We start from the raw sequence: 25,335 nt of genomic DNA, 5'->3' as shown, positions 1-25,335 counted from the left end.
GCCGGAAGCTGAAACACTGCTGAAACACTGCATGGGCGGTGGAAGCTGTAGCTGATTTTCTAAAATGGGCACACGGGTGGCCTACTTTAACAAGCAGATCCGGCAGCTCTGGGTAGGATTTGAGAAACCGCTGAACCACGAGGTCAAGCACATTTGAGCCTAGCATGGTACGTGTGTGAGCTCGCCTTGCCTCGCCTCAGAGCCGCCACCAGGTTCCGGCCATTGTCACACACGACCATGCCTGGCTATAGGTTCAGCGGTGTGAGCCACAGATCTGCCTGCTCTTTCAGAGCTGTCCACAACTCTTCAGCATTGTGCGGTTTTTCACCTAAGCATATTAGCTTTAGCACAGCCTGTTGCCGCTTTGCCAAGGCAGTGCTGCAGTTCTTCCAGCTTGTGACTGATGTGGTCATTTCGGAGATGAAGGCTGGAGAGGAGGAGGAGGCCGAGTAGGATGAGGTGCAGGAGCTGTAGACCGTGGGGGCAACCCTTGTTGACCTAGGGCCCGCAATCCTTGGCGTCGGGAGGACGTGTTCGGTCCCAAGGTCCGACTGGGTCCCGGCTTCCACTATGTTAACCCAGTGTGCCGTCAGTGAGATGTACCGTCCCTGCCCACAAGCACTTGTCCACGTTTCCGTGGTTAGGTGGACTTTACCGGTAACTGCATTGTTGAGAGCACGGCTAATCTTTTGGGACACGTGCTTGTGTAACGCGGGGACGGAAAACTGGGAGAAATAGTGGTGGCTGGGGACCGAATACCTAGGGACGGCCGCCGCCATCAGGTTGCGGAATGCTTCCATCTCCACGAGCCTAAAAGGCAACATTTCGTTCACAAGCAGTCGTGAAATGTGAGAATTTAGTAGTGTGGCCTGTGGGGCGTTGGCTGCATATTTGCGCTTGCATTCCAAGGACTGGGGTATGGACAACTGAATGCTGCGCTGGGACAAGGACATGGACATGCTTCCTGATGCTGCTACTTGAGAGTGTGCAATGACAGGTGCAGGACAGGAGGTATTTTCGCATGCACCATGGACAGGGGATTGGCTTGCATGCACAACAGTGGAAGAAGCAATGGTGCCACCCGCACCATTCCTGGACCCTGGGGGTACAGCCCACAAAGTCGGGTGCTTTGCTGCCATGTGCCTGATCATGCTGGTGGTGGTCAGGCTGGTCGTTTTGCCACCCCTGCTGATGATGGCCTGGCAGGTGGTGCAAATGGCCTTTTTGGGGTTATCGGCAGAGTCTTTAAAAAATAACTAGACTCGGGAAGACATAACAGTTGTACTGGCAACTTCCTTCGTTTTGGTGTTACGTGGAACCATTGCCCGACTTCTGTCTGTGGCCACCACACTGCTTCTTCCTGTCTGTTGGGGTGCTCTGCCTCCCTATCCCTGTGTGCTGCTGTCCTCGCTCTGCATGTCCTCCTGCCAGGTTGCGTCAGTTACTATATCATCCACCACCACATCTTCCACTTCCGCACCCTGGTCTTCCTCCTGACTTTCTGTCAATTGTGTCTCATCATCGTCCACCTCTTGTGACACACGATCTCCTCTTGCCCCACTTTAGCTGGACCGGACGAGAGGCTCGAATCTATAAATGGAAAAGTGAACAGCTCTTCAAAGTGTCCAAGTGTGGGATCAGTTGTCTCTGGGTACTCGGCATGGTGGGAGGAAGGAGGATCAGGGTGAGGAATATGCTGTCCAGAATCACGGCTACTGAGACTTGACTGTGTGGAAGACAGGGTGGTGGTGGCTAAGTGACTGGAAGCATTATCCACTACTTAACCAACAACCCTTTGACACTGCTCTGGGTTCAATAGTGGTGTGCTGTGGTCCCCTAGAAATTGGGACAGGAAGGTCAGGTGAGAAGATGTGCGTGTTTGTTGTGGCACTATTTCAGCTTGCCCACGGCTTTGTCCTAACTAGAGATGAGCGTTGTTCTACTCGAACTGTTCGCCAATCTCAAATTCGAGCTGTTTTGGGCGGTGTTCGAGCCGGTCGGCGAACACGAACAATTTGAGAAAAATTCGGCTGTTCGAGGTTATGTTCGATAACTGTTCGTGCACCAAAATCATAACTGGATTTTTTCTCAGTAATGATGAAAATTAATGTTAATACGCAGTTTGAGTGTACAGCGGGGCGGGGGGAGGGGCAGGGGATGGATCTCTGCAGGAACAATGAAGATCTCCATTTTTTTTTCTCTTTCCCGCATTTGCAGTGGGGAGGTGCAATCTGTCAGCCTATCAGCAGCGCACACACGGAGCGAAGTGCTTTTTTTCACACAAGCAAGGGCATGTGTGATTGGCAGTGTATGTCACATGTCCTTGCCCTATAAGACCAAGCCATTTTCCCCGTCGCCACCATTTTCTCACTGCTGCAGCTGCGTGTTAGACGGCACCGCTGTTGCTGTGTGCGCTATACCTTGTTAATTTCAAGCCAATTTTCGCACAAATATACAGATAGCTTGGGAGTAGGGAATAGTTGTGATTGCAGTCCTTTTAAGGACTAGGTTACAGCATTTCCTACGACTTTTATCAGGCAGGTCTGTGCTCTTAAATAGATAGATTGTGGGAGTAAAGACTAATTGTAATTGGAGTCCTTTTCAGGACTAGGTTACATCAGTTCCTATCAGTTTTTTCCAGGCAGGTCTGTGCCAGTGCTGTGCAAGTTTTTTTCACAGCATTTGGCTGAATCTAGCAAAGCTAATCCTTTTTGGCCTATTGCAGAGTGTGTTAGTCAGTGGAGTAGCCTATCTGTGTTGCAAGATATACCACCTGTGTATAGAATACCAATTTTTTTACTGCACCTAGTGAAGTAAAATCTTTTGGGCATAGCATCATTCTATTAGTCCATCTATACTGACCTCCATCAGGTTGCAAACTGAATATAATTTTTTTCTGCATCTAGCTCTGAAAAAATATTTGGGCTTCTAGCAGTGTGTGGGACTTGGTCTATTAGTCCATCTATACTGACCTCCATCAGGTTGCAAATTAAAAATAATTTTTTTCTTCATTTAGCTCTGAAAAAATATTTGGGCTTCTAGCAGTGTGTGGGACTTGTTCTATTAGTCCTTCTATACTGACCTCCAGCAGGTTGCAAATTGAATATAATTTTTTTCTGCATCTAGCTCTGAAAAAATATTTGGGCTTCTAGCGGTGTGTGGGACTTGGTCTATTAGTCCATCTATACTGACCTCCATCAGGTTGCAAATTAAAAATAATTTTTTTCTTCATTTATCTCTGAAAAAATATTTGGGCTTCTAGCAGCGTGTGGGACTTGTTCTATTAGTCCATCTATACTGACCTCCATCAGGATGCAAATTAAAAATAATTTTTTTCTGCATCTAGCTCTGAAAAAATATTTGGGCTTCTAGCAGTCTGTGGGACTTGGTCTATTAGTCCATCTATACTGACCTCCATCAGGTTGCAAATTAAAAATAATTTTTTTCTGCATCTAGCTCTGAAAAAATATTTGGGCTTCTAGCAGTGTGTGGGACTTGGTCTATTAGTCCATCTATACTGACCTCCATCAGGTTGCAAATTGAATAAAAAAATTTTCTGCATCTAGCTCTGAAAAAATATTTGGGCTTCTAGCGGTGTGTGGGACTTGGTCTATTAGTCCATCTATACTGACCTCCATCAGGTTGCAAATTAAAAATAATTTTTTTCTGCATCTAACCCAGCCAATAGTTTTGGCCTAATACCACAGTTTGGCCACTCAGCTCTGCTCGGTTACCATCCATTGTTTTTTTGTGCAAACAACTCCAGAGTTGTGAATTAGTTAACCACCAAAATGAGTGGAAAAAGGCCTGCTGCTGGTGGAAAGGGGAATAGGCGTGTTGGGAAGGGGAAAAAAGGTTGTGTCCATGGGGTAGGTGCAGAAGAAAGACCATCTTCCAGCCAAACTAAAATGTCTACTTCTTTTAGCGGACAATGTGATAAGATCCCTTTCTTATGGCCACGCCAATCGCTACAAATTCCAGATGAGGCACAAAAACAGCAGGTGCTTCAACGGATATCAAGTGCTCCTTTAAGTGGGCTCTCCTCCACATCAACTTCAACATCACAAATACTCCAGTCCTCAAAGGTGTCACCCAAATCGCACTTGCTTCCTCACAGCTCCCAAATCTCCAGCTGCCCGTCTGAGTATGAGGTAGAACAGATGGTTGAGTCTGCAGAGCTGTTTACTCATACTATAGCCTGGGAATCAGAGGTCGACTCCAGCGCTTCTGTGAATCCAGACGAGGAAATGATCTGCACTGATGCCCAGAATCTTTATGAGTCGGATCCAGGACCAGACGCAGAAGGTTCTGACCATAATGTAGACCCTCATTCCCAAACTGTAACTCCTGTTGGTGGAGACAATGAGGAAGACGATGATAAGACTCAAATACCTCATTGGAGCGACAACTTTAGTTTTTTGTCAGGGCAGGAACAGGTTGGCTCTGAGGACGACGGGTGTGATAACGCACAGGGTGATGATGATGAGGTCGGAGATCCCACTTACTGTCAACCCACAGTCAGCCAAGAGATGAGGTCAGCAGAGGAGGTGGAGGAAGATGCTAGTGACGACGAGGTCAGGTTGCGCCTTCCTGGACAGAGACGTAGTACTGGAAGCACGTCAACAACTGCATCCTCAAACACAACTCTGCCTCTCACCACAAGTCGTGGTGGCTCTTCAGGTCGCATGGGTGCTAAGCCTTGCATAGCCTGGGCATTTTTTCAGATCGATAAAGATGACCCAACTCGTGTTATCTGTAACATTTGTCAGCAAAAGCTAAGTAGAGGCCAAAAAATACATAGTTTGAGTACTTCATGCATGAACCGGCACATGGACATGAAGCATAAGTTGCAGTGGGAAGCTCAGTGTGCTACAATGCGGTCTAGCCGGCCGGGCCAACCACCGTCTGCCATATCTTGTGCATCCGCGGCCTCTTCATCCTCTGTGACTGGGGGGACAGCAGTCACACCTGTTTTGGGGCGCAGACCTGCCACCTCTTTACCCGCAACAGCCAGCGTGATTGGCAGGTCATCATTTTCTTTGGAGGTGGTAACACCAGCTGGTCTTGAGCGCTGTCCGACATCGATAGCACCACCTTTGGATCAAGGCAACCTAACATGTCCGCCTGCATCTTCCTCACAGACCGGCAGCTTGCCGGGGACACCCTTATCAACCCCGTCTAAGCACAATAGCCAGCCCTCGGTCCCTCAGATGTGGACAAGTAAAAGACCATTTCCTCCTAGCCATGAGAAAGCTAAGAGGTTGAATTTCACCATCTGCAAGCTCTTGGCTACAGAAATGCTGCCTTTCCGCCTGGTGGACACAGAGGATTTTCGAGACCTTATGTCCGTCGCAGTGCCCCAGTACCAGATGCCCAGTCGGCACTACTTCTCAAAGAAAGGTGTGCCTGCGCTACACCAGCATGTCGCACACAACATCACCGCTTCTTTGAGAAACTCTGTGTGTGACAGGGTGCATTTCACCACAGACACTTGGACGAGTAGGCATGGACAGGGGCGTTACATGTCGCTGACTGGGCACTGGGTAACTATGGTGACAGCAGGACAAGGGGCTGCTGTCCAAGTCTTGCCGTCCCCACGAGTTGTGCGTCAATCCTCTTTATGTCAAAGTTCCTCCACTGCTTCTGCCTCCTCAACCTCCTCTCGGTCTTCCACCTGCACCCAAAGCCTGTCTGGTCATGCCACAAGCTTTCTAACTGCGCAGAAGGGATCCTGCACACCTCCTTACTATGCTGGCAGTAGGGCTCAACGTCATCAGGCGGTTTTTACATTGAAATGTCTGGGAAATGTGAGTCACACAGCTGAGGAGTTGTGGTCAGCTCTGGAGAACCAATTTCATGAATGGTTGTCTCCACTGGACCTGAAACCAGGGAAGGCCGTGTGCGACAATGCTGCAAACCTGGGTGCGGCCCTTCGCCGGGGCAATGTCACACACGTGCCTTGTATGGCTCACGTGTTGAACCTGGTTGTCCAGCAATTTTTAGCCCACTATCCCAGACTAGATGGCCTTCTGCAGAGGGCACGGTCGCTGTGTGCTCACTTCCGCCGTTCGCATCCCGCAGCTCAGCGACTTACATCTCTACAGAAGTCGTTGGGCCTGCCACTTCACCGGCTAAAATGCGATGTGCCTACCCGGTGGAATTCAACTCTGCACATGTTGCAGCGACTGTGGCAGCACCGACAAGCCCTGGTGCAATACGTTCTGACGTATAGCCTGGGCCAACGAGATTCAGAGGTGGGGCAAATCACGCTGGAGGAGTGGTCTCAGATCAGGGACCTATGCACCCTTCTGCACAGTTTTGAAATGGCGACGAAGATGTTTAGTGCTGACGATGCCATTATCAGCATGACTATTCCGGTGATTTACATGCTGGAGCACATGTTAAACAGAATTCGGAGTCAGGTGGTGGCACAAGAGGAGGTGGAGGAAGTAGAGGAGGAGGAGTTGTATGCGGAAGGGCTAACATCTGCAAGGTCCAGATGGTCGGCAGCACCAGGGCGGCAGGCATGTGAGGGTGGGGGAGATGATTTTACCAGGGCGCATGGTAGCAGCCAAACTAGTGAGGAAGGTGCAGGAGCCCAGGAAGAAGTGGAGGACGAACTCATGGAAGACTCATCAGATGAGGGAGACCTTGATCACATTTCTGTTGTGCGAGGTTGGGGGGAGAGGACAGAGGAAGGAAGCATGATTGTTACCTCGCCACCAACACAACAGGGACTTGGTGCTCCTGGATGCGCAACACACATGAGTGCCTTCTTGCTGCACTACCTGCAACATGACCCTCAAATTGTGAGAATTAGAAATAATCCTGACTACTGGGTTGCCACACTGTTAGATCCCCGGTACAAAAGTAAATTTGCAGAAATTATTCCTGCCATAGAAAGGGATGCACGCATGCAGGAGTATCAGCAGAGACTGTTGCAGAATCTTACATGTGCTTTTCCACAAAATACCAGTGGTGCACGTAGTGAATCTCACAGTTCCAACTTGCCAACCGTGGTCTGTATGGAATTGTTCAATAAAGGGCCCAAAATTAAGATAACATAGATGGGAGAGGTCTCTATGAATAGGAATTCCTAAGTATTTGATACCCTGTGAGGGCCAGGCAAAGGGAAAGTTGGACTGGATGGAATCCTATATGGATTTAGGGAGGGAGACATCGAGGGCCTCAGACTTCGCTGCATTGATTTTAAAATTTTACCATGTAACAAAGTGATCTATTTCAGCCATAACAGCAGGAATGGATATATGTGATTGAGTGATATATACTAGGACATCATCAGCAAATAGAGAGCACTTGTACTCGTTGCCTCCCACCTCAATCCACCTAATATTGGGGTTATGGCGAATTGATGAGAGCAGGTGCTCCGTCACTAGGATGTATAAGAGAGGGGACAGAGGACATCCCTGCCTTGTCCCATTGGTGATTGTGAAAGGTGATGAAAATGTTCTGACGCACCCCCTGGGCCTTGGGACACCCGGAGCCGGACCCTTTTTGGTGGATGCTGGTGGTTGTAGTCTTCGTGGCGGCGATCCGGTTCCGTGGCTCAGGGCGGTCAAACCAGTGGCGGAACTATTTATGTGGTTTTGATGTTTAAATGTCCGACTACGCCACCCGTGGATTGCGGTCAGAGTGAACCGCCGCTACAGGGCAGACCGCTAAGGCTGGTGTTGTGGGTGCAGCAGAGCGTAGCATAACTCCCCACGGGAGGAGTATAGCCTCAGGGCAGTGTATGCGGAGGATGGGGGTGATGGTGCAGGGCAGCAGCAGTAACGACACGGAGTCAGTGATGCAGTTCAGGGCCTTTACTCACAGTTCTTATTATCCAGACCACGTCTGCAGGTAACGGCTGCCCACGTCGTACTGTGCTCACCAGGTGAGGGGCTCAGACAACTCCCAGATAACTTTGGAGCGCTTCACAGGACCCCCTTTGTGTGTCCTTTGTCTGGCCTTTCTTACCAACACTTCTGTCCGGCTGCCTCGGGCCTCCTCTTGGTAAACTTGGCGCCAGTTTCCCTGACCCTATGTGGTGCCTTCCTAGCGGGTGGAGCAAGGGGCTGCGCCACATAAAATGTCAGAGCCTCCGGTTTCTAGCTGAGGGTCGTTTCCTGCCTCCACTAGTTCGGGGACCGGTCTCCCCCTTTGGCCTGACCCCTCCACGCAGGTGGATTCGGGCGTGCGGTGGCGACTCGCCCGTCCGCACCCCTGGGATCCCTTCATTCCTCGTTCCTGGAGCCTTCTCCGCTCCTCTTCCTTCCTTCTCCCTCTTGCAGGCCTGGCCTCTGTTACTAGGCCCGCCTCCGGAGCAGAGCTCATGCAGAGCCCCTGCTCCCTGCCACTTCTGCTCAGACTTCTCTGCACTGAACTAAGATGGTGCCCACCTTTTACACTCCCTTCTCAATGCACCCAGGAACTGCTTCCTCCCTGCTCCTGCACTGCAGGGTTCCCCTTCCTCAGTGTTCCCTCCCCCCACTCCAGCCAGGGACAGGGACTGTCGTGCCCATCTCAGGGGCATATTGGTCGCCCTGCCCCACGGCAATGTGGTGTAATGCATGCAGGTGTCGGGTCCTGATCCACACTCCATCCTTATCTGAGAGTGAGATATCACACCTCTGGGTGAGGTGCAATACGTCTGTAGCAACCGAGCCCTCGGTGCTACAGTTCCATTTATCTTCAGCCTAGGTGACGTATTGTGATACAGGGCCGTGATTTTGGCTATAAAAGGGTCCCCTAGACCCCTACCCCAAGCTTTTTAAGAGAATCATATATGGCGTGCCAGGAGACTCTATGGAATGCTTTCTCAGCATCCAACGAGAGTATCTACTTACAAATTTTTAACTGCATCTAGCCCAGGAAATACTTTGTGCCTAGTAGCAGTGTCTGCTAGTCAGCGGATTATCCCGGCTGTTAAGCAAGCTACACCACCTGTAGTTTGGACACTTAATTTTTTCAAAGGAAATGCTTCGGGACCACGGGATACTCAGTGAAGAGCATCAGGAGGCACCCCAAGGCATAGGGGCTGGGACTGGCACTAGGATGCCTTGCGGTGGACAGCCGAGCTCGATCCTTATAAAAGCTTTTTAACTGCAGCAGCTTTAGTGGACGCTACTGGAGCTGGAATTACGCGGCTGCTGGCATGAGACTTGCCCTCCAATAGATCCTTGTAAATGGATTTAAAGTGTATTCATTCAAATTAGAGGGACAATTTAAATTAAAAAGCTTAGAGCTGCCTCCACCACAGGGGGGCTCTCTCGACCCACCAGCGGACAGGCACCAGTATTGGGAGAGGGGGGCTGGCCGTCAGGGTTCACCGCGGCTCTGGCACAAACCCGGCGACACGGAGGTGGCACGGGCAGGAGCGGACTGGCCGTCTCGGCTTCTCACTTTTTGGATTTTAGAAGGGCATGACATGCCTATATCTGTGTCTCCCCCTCCTTTTACTCCTCCACCTCTTTTCTTTTCGCATGACTATATGTACTTGTCACTTTTCCATGTGTTAGTTGTGTCTTCTGAGCAGTTTGTCAGCTTTTGGACACCTTTGAAGGTGTTTTCTATGTGTTTCTATGTGTTTTTGTTTGCCTGCCATTGGTTTTAACGGTGTTCGAAGGTGTTCGACGAACAGTTCGACGAACAGTTCGGCGAACACACGGGTGTTCGACGAACCGAACCGAACTCGAACACTACGGGGGTGGCTCAACACTAGTCCTAACTATTTTGAACAGCAATCTGGTGTCAATTACTTCACTGACACACTGAAAAAAAATTTTAATGGAGGCCAGAAATAGCAATATTTTCTGAAAACGTATATGTAATCCGTGTGACGGAAAAAACATAGTTTTACATACCTGGCCTGTAGGTAACCGTTTTGAACAGCAAACCAGTGTCAAAAACTTTGCTGACACACTGAAAAAAAAATTTAATGGAGGCCAGAAGTGGCAGTATTTTCTTACAACGTATATGTGATCCGTGTGATGGAGAAAACACAATTTAAATAGATGGATTTTAGCGCTGTAATATGGAAAGGACCTGGCTGTATTCTGTAGTGCCAACAAGCAAATGGCGCAGAAAAACTGTGTTCTCTGGATTGCTTTTTAAGCAAATAATGAGGATTAATTTGCAAAAAAAATTATTCCTGGCCCCTGATACCTGGGCCTATTTCCAGAAATATCTAACAGCAGCAGCCGACATAACTGGAATGGAGCCCCTTGTGCTATGTGCACTGCAGTCTGCTATATACCCTGCCTGCCTGACTATATACCCTGCCTGCCTGATGTCTCTGCAGATGGATTAGTCCTCAAAAGGACTGTTTGTTAATATGGATATGTGTAATGTACAGTTTTTCTCCCTACACTATCTAATACATGATCAAATCTCTCCCTACACTGTCTGATCCGGAGTGACTGTGACGATCATGGTGGCGCCAGGTCTGATATATACCTGATGACGTTGTGCGGCCAGCCAATCACTGTAATGCCACAACCAACATGGCTACGGCATTACAGTGCATGGCAGGGAATCCCTGCTTGTTCATTGGCTCTCTAGGGAGCGCCAAACATGCAGGGAGGGGACCCGAGTTCCCTCCCGAGCAACCCGGAAATACTCGCCGAGCTTGTCGAGCACCATGATGCTCGGGTGAGTACAGAGTAGTGGCAAGCGTGTTCGCTCATCACTAAATTCAATGGGATTCTGATATGTTCAGCGAACAGTGGGAAACGGTACCAAATCGAACCTTGAATGTTTCGCTCATCTCTAATAGTGACATGGGGCTGCAGTCAAAAAATGGTTAGGAATTTATTTTCATCTGGGCCACCATTAAATCTGGAAAATTTACAGAGAGTGCAGAACTGACTAAAAGATGGCTAAGTTGGTAGACCGAGATGAGGGAGGAAATATAGCGTCGTGCAGCACTGTGGAGAGCTTTGTGGGTGAGAGTGATAAATTTGAATGCCCCGTATCTCTTTGATAGGCTGGCCATGAATTGGCGACTTTTCGTAGTTCTTTACTTTTATGCATTTTATAATAGTCTTGCTTTTCCTCACATCAATGATGATCTCATTAGGAAAAATCACATTTGATTTCTAATAAGTCAAATATATATTTACTAATATTAAATCTGCAGAAAACGATTCTTATCTAGACCTTTATTTTTTTTATAGAGATCCAGGTCATTCACAAGAATCATTTACTAGAAGAAACTAAGACATTTCTAGAGAAGATTCCTCTAAGATACACCAAAGGAAATGAAAGTTTTCCGTTTTGCACACATCATATAAACCTCATCCTTGTCTCCGCTGATCACTTTAGGAAATGCTCTGAGAATGAATTTATAGAGATCGCCGAAAAACATGAGCAATATTTGAAGAAAACCCAAAATAAATTAAAACACATTAAATCCAAAAAGATTTTCCATTGGTGCCACCAATCTAGACTTGTGCCACACATGGTGATGGTGAGCGGAGTGCCAGGTGTAGGGAAGACCACGCTAATGGAGAAGATTGTCTATGACTGGGTAAAGGGCGATTTCTATCAAAGATTCTCTTTTGTATTTTTGTTTAAATTCTGGGAACTCAACAGAATGGATGAGGTTAGTCTGGAGATGCTGATCCTTCGTCAGTACCCATATCTGGAGCAGAAGCTTGGGAAGATCTTAGAAGATCCAGAGAAAATCCTCTTTATATTTGATGGATTAGAGGAAAGCAGACATAAAATGGATTTCACATCACGTGACTTTTCCTCTAATCCTAAACAGCCTGGAAAATGTGGTCAGATTGTCTTGAGCTTGATGAGAAAGTCTCTTCTTAAAGGATGTTATGTTCTGATGACAAGTCGCCCAAGTAGACTGGCACATTTTGCTTGTAATGTTTTCCAGAGAATAGTAGAAATTGCTGGATTTTTTCCAGAAGAACGACAGATGTACTTTGAAAAAATTTTCCCCAACCATGAACTGGCAGAAAAGGCTTTCAATTATGTGAAGCAGAATGAGACATTGTACACATTGTGTTACCTCCCGTTCTACTGCTGGATCATCTGTACTGTATTATCCAAGTGTCTCCAACCCACAAGTAGTGATCAGCCGGAGCCATTATTACCCAAAACTGTGACACAAGTATTTACAATATATGTCGAGATCATCCTGTCCAATCAGAGCCTACACAAAGGTGACGCTCAGAAGATCCTGCGGTCCATCGGATGGATGGCAGAACATGGAGTAATGAATCTCAGAATTACTTTTGATGACAGAGATCTTGGCTCTTTCCATGTGGACAGTAAATCAAAGCTCTTGCCTAGTTTTTTGATAAAATCTGAGGAACCTGTGACCTATTCCTTTTTACATCCCATAGTTCAGGATTTCTTCTCCGCCTTGGTGCATTATGTTGATTATTCTGCTGAGAAGTTACAGAGATCACTGGAAGAAGCCAAGTCCTACTCTGATGGACGTGGTGAAATATTCCTTCGTTTCCTATGTGGTCTATCAGACAGCTCCACCAGGTCAATACTAACCGGATACCTGGATACACAAGATTCTCGAGCCTCTAGAGATGTCATCACTTGGCTGAAGAACCTCATTCCAGAAGTAGAGGACCTGACAGAAATTAAAAACAAGAGGCGTCTTTTCAGGAGATTCTACTATCTGTATGAAGCCAGGAATATGGATCTAGTACTAGAATCACTCAAGTTTCACAGAAGATTAGACCTTTCTGATGTTGACATGTCACCCGCAGACTGCACAGTTTTAACATTTATTTTAAAAGCCTGCAGAAATATCGAAGAACTCAATTTCTCTGGATGTTCCTTAGATACTGAAGGATTTGCAAGATTTGCACAAGCATTACATAACCTCCAGAAGCTGAGGTAACTACTAATTATATTATTTCTATTTATTTTTATATGATTCTGTTGAAAATCATGCCAGTTATTATGGATTCTATTAGAAAGAACAAGTCCAATTAACCCTTTACTGACATATGACATACAGTTACGTGATACACCAGCACGCTGACTTTGATGCAGGTCAGGGATTGAGACTCCATTTTTAAAAGCAGATGATGTCTGTGATTTTTAGCCATCATGTGCTTCTAACAGTGTGAATGGAGCAGAGCTCTGCCTGCAGCTGTTAACCTGTTTAATGCTGCTGTCAATCAGTGTCAACGATCTTTACAGTGTGCCAGCAGGGGATTCATCATCCTATACCCTCGTCAGAATCCTCAAGATGCAATTACGGGTCGCTGATGGCTTGGCATGGCGATCGGGGATCTACTGAAGACCCCCATGCCTGTCATGATGGTACTCCTGTGAACTCCAGGTTTTGACTATTTTTGACATATACAGCAATACAAGGGTATTTCTGTGTATAGTACAAGTGATCAAATGATCACAGGTTAAAGTCCCCCTAACAGATATAGTAAAAAGTGAAAAAAAAAATTGCAAAAATTATATTAAAAATAGGAAAAATTCAAATCACCTCAATTTTCCCCATTGAAAGAATAAAATAAACATATGTGATATTTCTACTTCCATAAAAGTCAGATCTATCAAAATATAAAATCAATTAATCCAACTGGTAAACAATATAATGAGAGAAAAATTCCACAAAACTGGAAATAAAAGCAATCGGAGGCAATCAAAACTTTTTATCTACCCCAAAATTGTATCAATAAAAATGTTGGCTCAGGGTGCAAAAACAAGCCAAGCTCCATCGGCCAAAAATTGAAAACGTTATGGGTCTCAAAAAATTGCAAGACAGGCAATTTTTTAATTTTTTTTTACAAATTTACCCATTTTTTACCACTTAAATAAAAAAAAAAGTTATGCCTGTTTGGTCGATCTGTAATAGTACTCACATGTAGAATTATATCGCCACGTCATTTTTACTGTATAATGAGCGCTGTACAAAAAAAAAAATTGTGAAATTGCGTGTATTTTTTCTATTTTGCCATAGTTGGAATTTCAAGCCCTCGTATGTTGACAGAAAAATAAAAAAAGTTATTAACTTGGGAAAAAGGAGAGGAAGAAAACCAAACGCAAAAAAGGAAACATAACCATGTTAGAAAGAAGTTAAACCATAAAAATGATTGTAGGAAGAGGAAGGCGTGGGCTGTCCTGATAAAGTAGCACATGTGGTTATAATAATTTGTAGAGGGATGGTGACTATGCAAACGTTGATGAGTAATCGTCCTTTGGTCTTTCCCATTTCTTTCCATAGTTTTAACTTTTGATTAGGATTAAGGGACTATATGCGTTTTTTATTGAGATAACTAGTACTTTGCCCAAATGATCCAATGTATGAAGTTAATTTACCAATAATTTAAATGGTAAAAATCTTAATAATTGTTGACGCAATGACACTGTTTGGGAGCAAGGATCCCAGCAAATTGTAGATGTAAAAAGTTTACCTAAATGTTAGGTTTTTGTCAAGCAAACAAATCTCATCAAGACAAATAATTTCAGAACTTTTTCCACTTTTAATGTCAACCATAATCTGTACAAATCAATTGAGAAACAAACTAATAGAATTTTGAGGAGGAAAATGAAAAGTAACAAAGCTAAAATAAGGTTTTTGCATAAATTTGAACACCTTCTTATAATTGAGGATGTGGTTGTGCTCAAAATTAATCACATTAAACTCATGTCACAAAGTAGTCAGTACACAACAGCCATCATTTACAGTGGTTTTGATTAACCCCATGGAAAGTTTAGCTGTTCTAATATGATTTTCCTAACTTTTTATTTGTTGAATTTTACAGCAAAAGTTATGGTCTATAAACAGCTTACAACACAGCATAGGGATCTCATTGTAAGTTATCAATCAGGAGAAGGGGACAAAAAAATTCCAAAGCATCAAACATACCGAGGAGAACAGAGAAGATGTCATCAAGGAGTGGCTTAACCCCTTTCCGACGTGGTACGTAATAGTACACACCACGTCGGAACCCTAGCACTAAGCCCGCACTGAACCGGGCACGTGTCAGCTGATTTATACAACTGACATGTGCCCGCAACAACCGTGGGTGGAATCACGATCTAGTTAAATGCAGCTGTCAATTTCTGACAACGACATTTAACTCATGTAAACCGGATGCACGTCGCTTACTCTGCCCATCGGTAACCCCGTCACATGATCACGGGTCACCGATGGGTTGGCATGACAACCCTGGGTCTGCAGCAGACCCCTGCTGTTGTCATGTCCAGATTGTTATGAGCGCCGCCCAGTGGTCGGCTCTCATAGTAAGTGAGAACATCTGCTGCATACAGGTGATCTGCTCATCGCCTGTATGCAGCATAGCCGATCAGGCAAGTGCTGCATCTAGTCTCCTATGGAGACTATAGAAGCAAGCAAAAAATAAAAAAAAATGTTTTTAAAAATATAAAAAAAAATTTAAAATATCTAAAAGTTTAAATCACTCTCCTTTTGCCCCCTTCAAAATAAAAAAAAAATAAAAAACCCACATACACATATTTGGTATCGCCACGCTCAGAATCGCCCCATCTATTAATATAAAAAAAAATTCATCCGATCGGTAAACGGCGTAACGAGAAAAAAATTCTCGTTTCTTTGGTCGCCACAACATTGCAATAAAATGCAATAACGGGCAATCAAAACATCAGATCTACCCCAAAATGGTATCAATAAAAGCATCAACTCGGCGCTCAAAAAAGCCTCACCCGGCCCCAGATCACGAAAAATTGAGACGCTACGGGTCTCGAAAAGCGGCAGCTTTTTTTTTTAGCAAACTTTGGATTTTTTTTTTACCACTTAAATAAAAAAGAACCTATACTGTGGAATTGCACTTTTTTACAATTTCACTGCACTAGGAACTTTTTTCCCGCGTTCCAGTACATGATATGATAAAACCAGTCATTGAAAAAGTACAGCTTGTCCCGCAAAAATTAAGCCCTCACACGGCCATATTGACCAAAAAATAAAAAAGTTATGGCTCTGGGAACAAGGGGAGCAAAAAACAAAAACGGAAAATGGCCCGGGGGTAAATGGGTTAAATTTGGCCTAATGGTGGCATTACCCAGAAATGGATATACTTCAAAAAGTGCTGAAATCACAAGTAGAACATTTGCCTGGGAGGCTGCCAAATGGCCTATAGCAACATAAAAGGAGCTGCAGGAATTTCTGTCAAGTACTGAATGTGTACTACATGTGACAACAATCTCCTGTATTCTTCATATGCAGTATCTGGCATTTTGAATAGGGTAGAAAAACTGAAGCCTTTCCTTACAAAGAAAAATATCCAAGCACATCTATGTTTTGCCAAACTCTATATCAAGTGTGTCAAAAGTATGTGGGAAGTCTTGTTATGGTCAAATGAGACCAAGGTTGAATTTTTTGCAAAGCCAACACTGTGTATAGCCAAAAAAAAACATCATACCCACAGTGAAGCAGTTGGATGCAGCATTATGCTTTGGGGCTTTTTTTCAGCAGCTTGAACGGGTGTTTTAGTCAAGGTGGAGAGAATTATGTAGAGTTCCAAATATCAGTCAATTTTGTAACAAAGCCTTCAAGAATTTCACCATTTAGCATGACACTGATACTAACGATACCCCGAAATTACAAAAAGAATGGCTTCGCCAAAAGAAGATAAAGTCTTTGAAATGGCCCAGACGGAGCCCAGACCTGAATCCAATTGAAAATCTGAGGGTGACCCGTAGAGGGGATTCCCTTTCAATCTGACAGTCTTGGAGTAGGCAAGGATTGCCAATTCCAAAAGTGTCATGCTGATTTGTACAAATTTTGGGTGACATTAAAGGTGGAAAAAGTTCTAAAATTATTCTTTTTGGTATGATTCCCCACACCACTGTTACATGCAGAAACAAGAAACAGTAATTTTTCACTTGGTATCTTCATGGCCAATATTAATTACTAAAGCCAGAATACATCACATCATATAGCTGCCATTATTCCTGACATTCACTTGACTGGAGAACATTTTCTCTCCATCTTCATAATCTACAGATTTTATACCTTTGCCTTGTTGATGCATCACACAAATCTCATCTTATTTTTACAGTTTGAGTTTTAAGGATCCATCAGACACTTACTGCTTTCATTTGTCATCTGTAATAAGAAATAACCAGTCCCTGAAGATTCTTAACATGTCCGATAACCGTATGTATGGTCCCTACTTCAGTGACTTGATGGAGGCCATTGCAGATAGTAGGATAGAGGAATTACGGTGAGTATAGATGTAATACACAAAATGTAGGGAGCAAATTTTAAATTGAGTTTATTGTATGCTCTGCTCTGTTGTTAGATACATGAGATTTACTGCTGATATGTGTCGTCTCTATTCTGACTGTCCAATCTACTCAATTCTCTTTATGTCATATAACGATTCAAGAAATGTTACCCCTTGAATCCTGGTCTGACGCCTCTCACCCAGCCAAACCAGATGTCACACTTTGCTCTGACGAGGGGCAGTACCTTGAAACACAATGTCTCCAAATTGAGATTCCAGTTCTGGATTGTATCCTAAGTAGTGTTGAGCCACCCCCGTAGTGTTCGAGTTCGGTTCGGTTCGTTGAACACCCGTGTGTTCGCCGAACTGTTCGTCGAACTGTTCGTCGAACACCTTCGAACACCGTTAAAACCAATGGCAGGCAAACAAAAACACATAGAAACACATAGAAAACACCTTCAAAGGTGTCCAAAAGCTGACAAACTGCTCAGAAGACATAACTAACACATGGAAAAGTGACAAGTACATATAGTCATGCGAAAATAAAAGAGGTGGAGGAGTAAAAGGAGGGGGAGACACAGATATAGGCATGTCATGCCCTTCTAAAATCCAAAAAGTGAGAAGCCGAGACGGCCAGTCCGCTCCTGCCCGTGCCACCTCCGTGTCGCCGGGTTTGTGCCAGAGCCGCGGTGAACCCTGACGGCCAGCCCCCCTCTCCCAATACTGGTGCCTGTCCGCTGGTGGGTCGAGCAAGCCCCCCTGTGGTGGAGGCAGCTCTAAGCTTTTTAATTTAAATTGTCTCTCTAATTTGAATGAATACACTTTAAATCCATTTACAAGGATCTATTGGAGGGCAAGTCTCATGCCAGCAGCCGCGGTAATTCCAGCTCCAGTAGCGTCCACTAAAGCTGCTGCAGTTAAAAAGCTTTTATAAGGATCGAGCTCGGCTGTCCACCGCAAGGCATCCTACTGCCAGTCCCAGCCCCTATGCCTTGGGGTGCCTCCTGATGCTCTTCACTAAGTATCCCATGGTCCCGAAGCATTTCCTTTGAAAAAATTAAGTGTCTAAACTACAGGTGGTGCAGCTTGCTTAACAGCCGGGATAATCCGCTGACTAGCAGACACTGCTACTAGGCACAAAGTATTTCCTGGGCTAGATGCAGTTAAAAATTTGTAATTAGATACTCTCGTTGGATGCTGAGAAAGCATTCCATAGAGTCTCCTGGCACGCCATATATGATTCTCTTAAAAAGCTTGGGGTAGGGGTCTAGGGGACCCTTTTATAGCCAAAATCACGGCCCTGTATCGCAATACGTCACCTAGGCTGAAGATAAATGGAACTGTAGCACCCTGAGGGCTCGGTTGCTACAGACGTATTGCACCTCACCCAGAGGTGTGATATCTCACTCTCAGGTAAGGATGGAGTGTGGATCAGGACCCGACACCTGCATGCATTACACCACATTGCCGTGGGGCAGGGCGACCAATATGCCCCTGAGATGGGCACGACAGTCCCTGTCCCTGGCTGGAGTGGGGGGAGGGAACACTGAGGAAGGGGAACCCTGTAGTGCAGGAGCAGGGAGGAAGCAGTTCCTGGGTGCATTGAGAAGGGAGTATAAAAGGTGGGCACCATCTTAGTTCAGTGCAGAGAAGTCTGAGCAGAAGTGGCAGGGAGCAGGGGCTCTGCATGAGCTCTGCTCCGGAGGCGGGCCTAGTAACAGAGGCCCAGGCCTGGAAGAGGGAGAAGGAAGGAAGAGGAGCGGAGAAGGCTCCAGGAACGAGGAATGAAGGGATCCCAGGGGTGCGGACGGGCGAGTCGCCACCGCACGCCCGAATCCACCTGCGTGGAGGGGTCAGGCCAAAGGGGGAGACCGGTCCCCGAACTAGTGGAGGCAGGAAACGACCCTCAGCTAGAAACCGGAGGCTCTGACATTTTATGTGGCGCAGCCCCTCGCTACACCCGCTAGGAAGGCACCACATAGGGTCAGGGAAACTGGCGCCAAGTTTACCAAGAGGAGGCCCGAGGCAGCCGGACAGAAGTGTTGGTAAGAAAGGCCAGACAAAGGACACACAAAGGGGGTCCTGTGAAGTGCTCCAAAGTTATCTGGGAGTTGTCTGAGCCCCTCACCTGGTGAGCACAGTACGACGTGGGCAGCCGTTACCTGCAGACGTGGTCTGGATAATAAGAACTGTGAGTAAAGGCCCTGAACTGCATCACTGACTCCGTGTCGTTACTGCTGCTGCCCTGCACCATCACCCCCATCCTCCGCATACACTGCCCTGAGGCTATACTCCTCCCGTGGGGAGTTATGCTACGCTCTGCTGCACCCACAACACCAGCCTCAGCGGTCTGCCCTGTAGCGGCGGTTCACTCTGACCGCAATCCACGGGTGGCGTAGTCGGACATTTAAACATCAAAACCACATAAATAGTTCCGCCACTGGTTTGACTGCCCTGAGCCACGGAACCGGGTCGCCGCCACGAAGACTACAACCACCAGCATCCACCAAAAAGGGTCCGGCTCCGGGTGTCCCAAGGCCCAGGGGGTGCGTCAGAACATTTTCATCACCTTTCACAATCACCAATGGGACAAGGCAGTGATGTCCTCTGTCCCCTCTCTTATACATCCTAGTGACGGAGCACCTGCTCTCATCAATTCGCCATAACCCCAATATTAGGTGGATTGAGGTGGGAGGCACCGAGTACAAGTGCTCTCTATTTGCTGATGATGTCCTAGTATATATCACTCAATCACATATATCCATCCATGCTGTTATGGCTGAAATAGATCACTTTGTTACATGGTAAAATTTTAAAATCAATGCAGCGAAGTCTGAGGCCCTCGATGTCTCCCTCCCCAAATCCATATAGGATTCCATCCAGTCCAACTTTCCCTTTGCCTGGCCCTCACAGGGTATCAAATACTTAGGAATTCCTATTCATAGAGACCTCTCCCATCTATGTTATCTTAATTTTGGGCCCTTTATTGAACAACTCCATACAGACCACGGTTGGCAAGTTAGAACTGTAAGATTCACTACGTGAACCACTGGTGTTTTGTGGAAAAGCACATGTACACTGCGTTCCAAATTATTATGCAAAAAGTGTTTAGGAGTGATAAGGGAAGAATTTGTTTGTTTGTCAGTTAAACTCATTGATGGTGATGTGTGTCAGGGCTCTTTATATCACTGTAAGCAATTGCAGACACCTGTGCTAATTAGTTTGGCAGGTGTGTCCAATGAAAGGCAAGACTACTTAAGAAGGCTGTCTCACATTATTAAGCAGCCTACATTTTCTGCCAAAATGGGAAAGAAAAAGGATGTGTCGGCTGCTGAGAAGCAACAAATTGTGGAGTGTTTAGGTCAAGGCATGACTACAATCAACATTGTGCGATGATCAGGATGAAGTGTCTTGGCAATCAAGAAGTATGTAGCTGATTCACAGTACACACGTGTGCGTGCTGATAAGGGCAAATTGAGGACTCTCTCCTACAGGCAATTACGTCAGGTTGAAAGAGCAGCGGCAAAAAAGCCTTGTCATAGCAGCAGACAAGTTTTTGAAGCTGCTTGTGCCTCCAACGTCCCCCGAACAACAAGATGCAGGGTCCTTCAGAGGTTTGCAGCTGTGCATGCGCCATCCTGTTGACCTCCTCTATCCACTTCACACAAGCAGAAACGGCTCCAGTGGGCCAAACATTACATGAAGACTGATTTCAAAACTGTTTTGTTCACGGATGAGTGCCGTGCAGCGCTCGATGGTCCAGATGGATGGAGTGGAGGATGGCTGGTTGATGGACACCCCACGCAAACACGGCTACAGCGCCAACAAGGAGGAGGTGGAGTAATGTTTTGGGCTGGAATCATGGGGAGAGAGATTGTCGGCCCCTTTAGGATCCCTGAAGGCGCTAAAGATGAACTCCATAATGTATGTGGATTTTCTCAAACAGCACTTCCTGCCATGGTTCAAGAAGAAGAACCGTGTATTTCACAGCAAGATCATTTTTCTGCATGATAATGCACCATCTCATGCTGCACATAAAACATCTGCATCTCTGGCTGATATGGGCATAAAAGGGGACAAACTTATGGTGTGACCCCCATGCTCCCCTGACCTCTACCCCATTCAGAACCTTTGGAGCATCATTAAAAGGAGTGTCTATGATGGCGGGAGGCAGTTCACATCTAAGCAACAGCTCTGGGAGGGTATTCTGTCCTCATGCAAAACAATTGAAGCAGAAACCATCCAAAACCTGACAAATTCAATGGACGAGAGAGTTCAGAAGCTCCTTTCGAACAAGGGGTCCTATGTGAAAATGTAACATCACCTAGAATAAAGTTTTGAGTTGAAAACTGTTTGATTTCAGTTTCTAACAACCTGCTAATGCTTATAATTTCAAAAATGACCATTTGTTTGGTCTTTATTAAAATGAAAAGGTTGATCGAAAAGTTTGGGGGATCTAAGAGTGTGGCAACCCAGTAGTCATGATTACTTCGAATTCTGACAATATGAGGGTCATGCTGCAGGTAGTGCAGCAAGAAGGCACTTATGTGCCTTGCGCATCTCGGAGCCCCAAATTTTTTTCCGGGCTAGATGCAGCTAAAAATTATTTTTAATTTTAAATCTGGTGAAGCTTTAGTATAGATGGCCTAATAGGATCAGTGCTGCACACTGCTACAAAGCCCAAATTATTTTCCAGTCAAGATACAGATAAACATGATTAGTAATTTGAAAGCTTAAAACGGTTGGTAGGGTGATTTTAACCAATCATCAAGCTTTTACTCTCCCCAGGATGACACAGGGGTAGAAAAGTCGTTTCGGATCCATGATTTGTTCATCTTTATGAACGTGAGTCTGTCTACATTATCAGTGGAGAGCCGCGTGCGCTTATCTGTCAGCACACCACCAGCAGCGCTGAACACACGTTCAGACAGAACGCTGGCTGCGGGGCATGACAAGATCTCCAAGGCGTAAGTGGCTAGCTCCGGCCATTTATCCAGATTGGAAGCCCAAAAAGAGCAAGGGTCAAGTGACACAGTCGTGGCTTCAATGTTTACTTGGAGATACTCCTGTACCATTGTCTCTAGGCGTTGACTATGTGTCAGACTTCTTGTCTCCTGTGGCCTTGCAAAGGATGGGCTAAAAAAGTGGTGAAATTATTCCGCAAAATTGATGTTACCAGCAGATACTGTGGTTCTGTTACGGTTTGAGTGCTGAACACTTGACGGTCCCACGGTTGGCAAGTTGGAACTGTGAGATTCACTACGTGCACCACTGGTATTTTGTGGAAAAGCACATGTAAGATTCTGCAACAGTCTCTGCTGATACTCCTGCATGCGTGCATCCCTTTCTATGGCAGGAATAATTTCTGCAAATTTACTTTTGTACCGGGGATCTAACAGTGTGGCAACCCAGTAGTCAGGATTATTTCTAATTCTCACAATTCGAGGGTCATGTTGCAGGTAGTGCAGCAAGAAGGCACTCATGTGTGTTGCGCATCCAGGAGCACCAAGTCCCTGTTGTGTTGGTGGTGAGGTAACAATCATGCTTCCTTCCTCTGTCCTCTCCCCCCAACCTCGCACAACAGAAATGTGATCAAGGTCTCCCTCATCTGATGAGTCTTCCATCAGTTCGTCCTCCACTTCTTCCTGGGCTCCTGCACCTTCCTCACTAGTTTGGCTGCTACCATGCGCCCTGGTAAAACCATCTCCCCCACCCTCACATGCCTGCCGCCTTGGTGCTGCCGACCGTCTGGACCTTGCAGATGTTAGCCCTTCCGCATACAACTCCTCCTCCTCTACTTCCTCCACCTCCTCTTGTGCCACCACCTGACTCCGAATTCTGTTTAACATGTGCTCCAGCATGTAAATCACCGGAATAGTCATGCTGATAATGGCATCGTCAGCACTAAACATCTTCGTCGCCATTTCAAAACTGTGCAGAAGGGTGCATAGGTCCCTGATCTGAGACCACTCCTCCAGCGTGATTTGCCCCACCTCTGAATCTCGTTGGCCCAGGCTATACGTCAGAACGTATTGCACCAGGGCTTGTCGGTGCTGCCACAGTCGCTGCAACATGTGCAGAGTTGAATTCCACCGGGTAGGCACATCGCATTTTAGCCGGTGAAGTGGCAGGCCCAACGACTTCTGTAAAGATGTAAGTCGCTGAGCTGCGGGATGCGAACGGCGGAAGTGAGCACACAGCGACCGTGCCCTCTGCAGAAGGCCATCTAGTCTGGGATAGTGGGCTAAAAATTGCTGGACAACCAGGTTCAACACGTGAGCCATACAAGGCACGTGTGTGACATTGCCCCGGCGAAGGGCCGCACCCAGGTTTGCAGCATTGTCGCACACGGCCTTCCCTGGTTTCAGGTCCAGTGGAGACAACCATTCATGAAATTGGTTCTCCAGAGCTGACCACAACTCCTCAGCTGTGTGACTCACATTTCCCAGACATTTCAATGTAAAAACCGCCTGATGACGTTGAGCCCTACTGCCAGCATAGTAAGGAGGTGTGCAGGATCCCTTCTGCGCAGTTAGAAAGCTTGTGGCATGACCAGACAGGCTTTGGGTGCAGGTGGAAGACCGAGAGGAGGTTGAGGAGGCAGAAGCAGTGGAGGAACTTTGACATAAAGAGGATTGACGCACAACTCGTGGGGACGGCAAGACTTGGACAGCAGCCCCTTGTCCTGCTGTCACCATAGTTACCCAGTGCCCAGTCAGCGACATGTAACGCCCCTGTCCATGCCTACTCGTCCAAGTGTCTGTGGTGAAATGCACCCTGTCACACACAGAGTTTCTCAAAGAAGCGGTGATGTTATGTGCGACATGCTGGTGGAGCGCAGGCACACCTTTCTTTGAGAAGTAGTGCCGACTGGGCATCTGGTACTGGGGCACTGCGACGGACATAAGGTCTCGAAAATCCTCTGTGTCCACCAGGCGGAAAGGCAGCATTTCTGTAGCCAAGAGCTTGCAGATGGTGAAATTCAACCTCTTAGCTTTCTCATGGCTAGGAGGAAATGGTCTTTTACTTGTCCACATCTGAGGGACCGAGGGCTGGCTATTGTGCTTAGACGGGGTTGATAAGGGTGTCCCCGGCAAACTGCCGGTCTGTGAGGAAGATGCAGGCGGACATGTTAGGTTGCCTTGATCCAAAGGTGGTGCTATCGATGTCGGACAGCGCTCAAGACCAGCTGGTGTTACCACCTCCAAAGAAAATGATGACCTGCCAATCACGCTGGCTGTTGCGGGTAAAGAGGTGGCAGGTCTGCGCCCCAAAACAGGTGTGACTGCTGTCCCCCCAGTCACAGAGGATGAAGAGGCCGCGGATGCACAAGATATGGCAGACGGTGGTTGGCCCGGCCGGCTAGACCGCATTGTAGCACACTGAGCTTCCCACTGCAACTTATGCTTCATGTCCATGTGCCGGTTCATGCATGAAGTACTCAAACTATGTATTTTTTGGCCTCTACTTAGCTTTTGCTGACAAATGTTACAGATAACACGAGTTGGGTCATCTTTATCGATCTGAAAAAATGCCCAGGCTATGCAAGGCTTAGCACCCATGCGACCTGAAGAGCCACCACGACTTGTGGTGAGAGGCAGAGTTGTGTTTGAGGATGCAGTTGTTGACGTGCTTCCAGTACTACGTCTCTGTCCAGGAAGGCGCAACCTGACCTCGTCGTCACTAGCATCTTCCTCCACCTCCTCTGCTGACCTCATCTCTTGGCTGACTGTGGGTTGACAGTAAGTGGGATCTCCGACCTCATCATCATCACCCTGTGCGTTATCACACCCGTCGTCCTCAGAGCCAACCTGTTCCTGCCCTGACAAAAAACTAAAGTTGTCGCTCCAATCAGGTATTTGAGTCTTATCATCGTCTTCCTCATTGTCTCCACCAACAGGAGTTACAGTTTGGGAATGAGGGTCTACATTATGGTCAGAACCTTCTGCGTCTGGTCCTGGATCCGACTCATAAAGATTCTGGGCATCAGTGCAGATCATTTCCTCGTCTGGATTCACAGAAGCGCTGGAGTCGACCTCTGATTCCCAGGCTATAGTATGAGTAAACAGCTCTGCAGACTCAACCATCTGTTCTACCTCATACTCAGACGGGCAGCTAGAGATTTGGG

At 46.5% G+C, this 25,335-nt stretch overlaps 2 protein-coding genes across 5 annotated transcripts in view; one reads left to right on the top strand and one right to left on the bottom strand.

The window, feature by feature from the left end:
- The window catches only part of LOC141167149 (uncharacterized), a 1,037,600-nt gene that overhangs the window by 196,979 nt on the left and 815,286 nt on the right, over window positions 1-25,335 (bottom strand). The window lies entirely within an intron of this gene.
- LOC141167147 (NACHT, LRR and PYD domains-containing protein 12-like) overlaps window positions 1-25,335 on the top strand; it is a 225,452-nt gene that overhangs the window by 96,445 nt on the left and 103,672 nt on the right. For all 4 annotated transcript variants that reach the window (XM_073654536.1, XM_073654534.1, XM_073654532.1 and 1 more), the window contains 2 exons: window positions 11,178-12,873; window positions 17,040-17,204. In XM_073654536.1, coding sequence (XP_073510637.1) covers window positions 11,178-12,873; window positions 17,040-17,204 — 1,861 coding nt within the window. The remainder of the gene's footprint in view (window positions 1-11,177; window positions 12,874-17,039; window positions 17,205-25,335) is intronic.

Source organism: Phyllobates terribilis, unplaced genomic scaffold (assembly GCF_046119375.1).
Source record: "Phyllobates terribilis strain yellow unplaced genomic scaffold, ASM4611937v1 Scaffold_11__3_contigs__length_659146591, whole genome shotgun sequence".
Classification (NCBI taxonomy): Eukaryota; Metazoa; Chordata; class Amphibia; order Anura; family Dendrobatidae; genus Phyllobates; species Phyllobates terribilis.
Note: the sequence above shows the minus strand (reverse complement) of the source record. Positions and strands in the feature narration are given on the sequence as shown.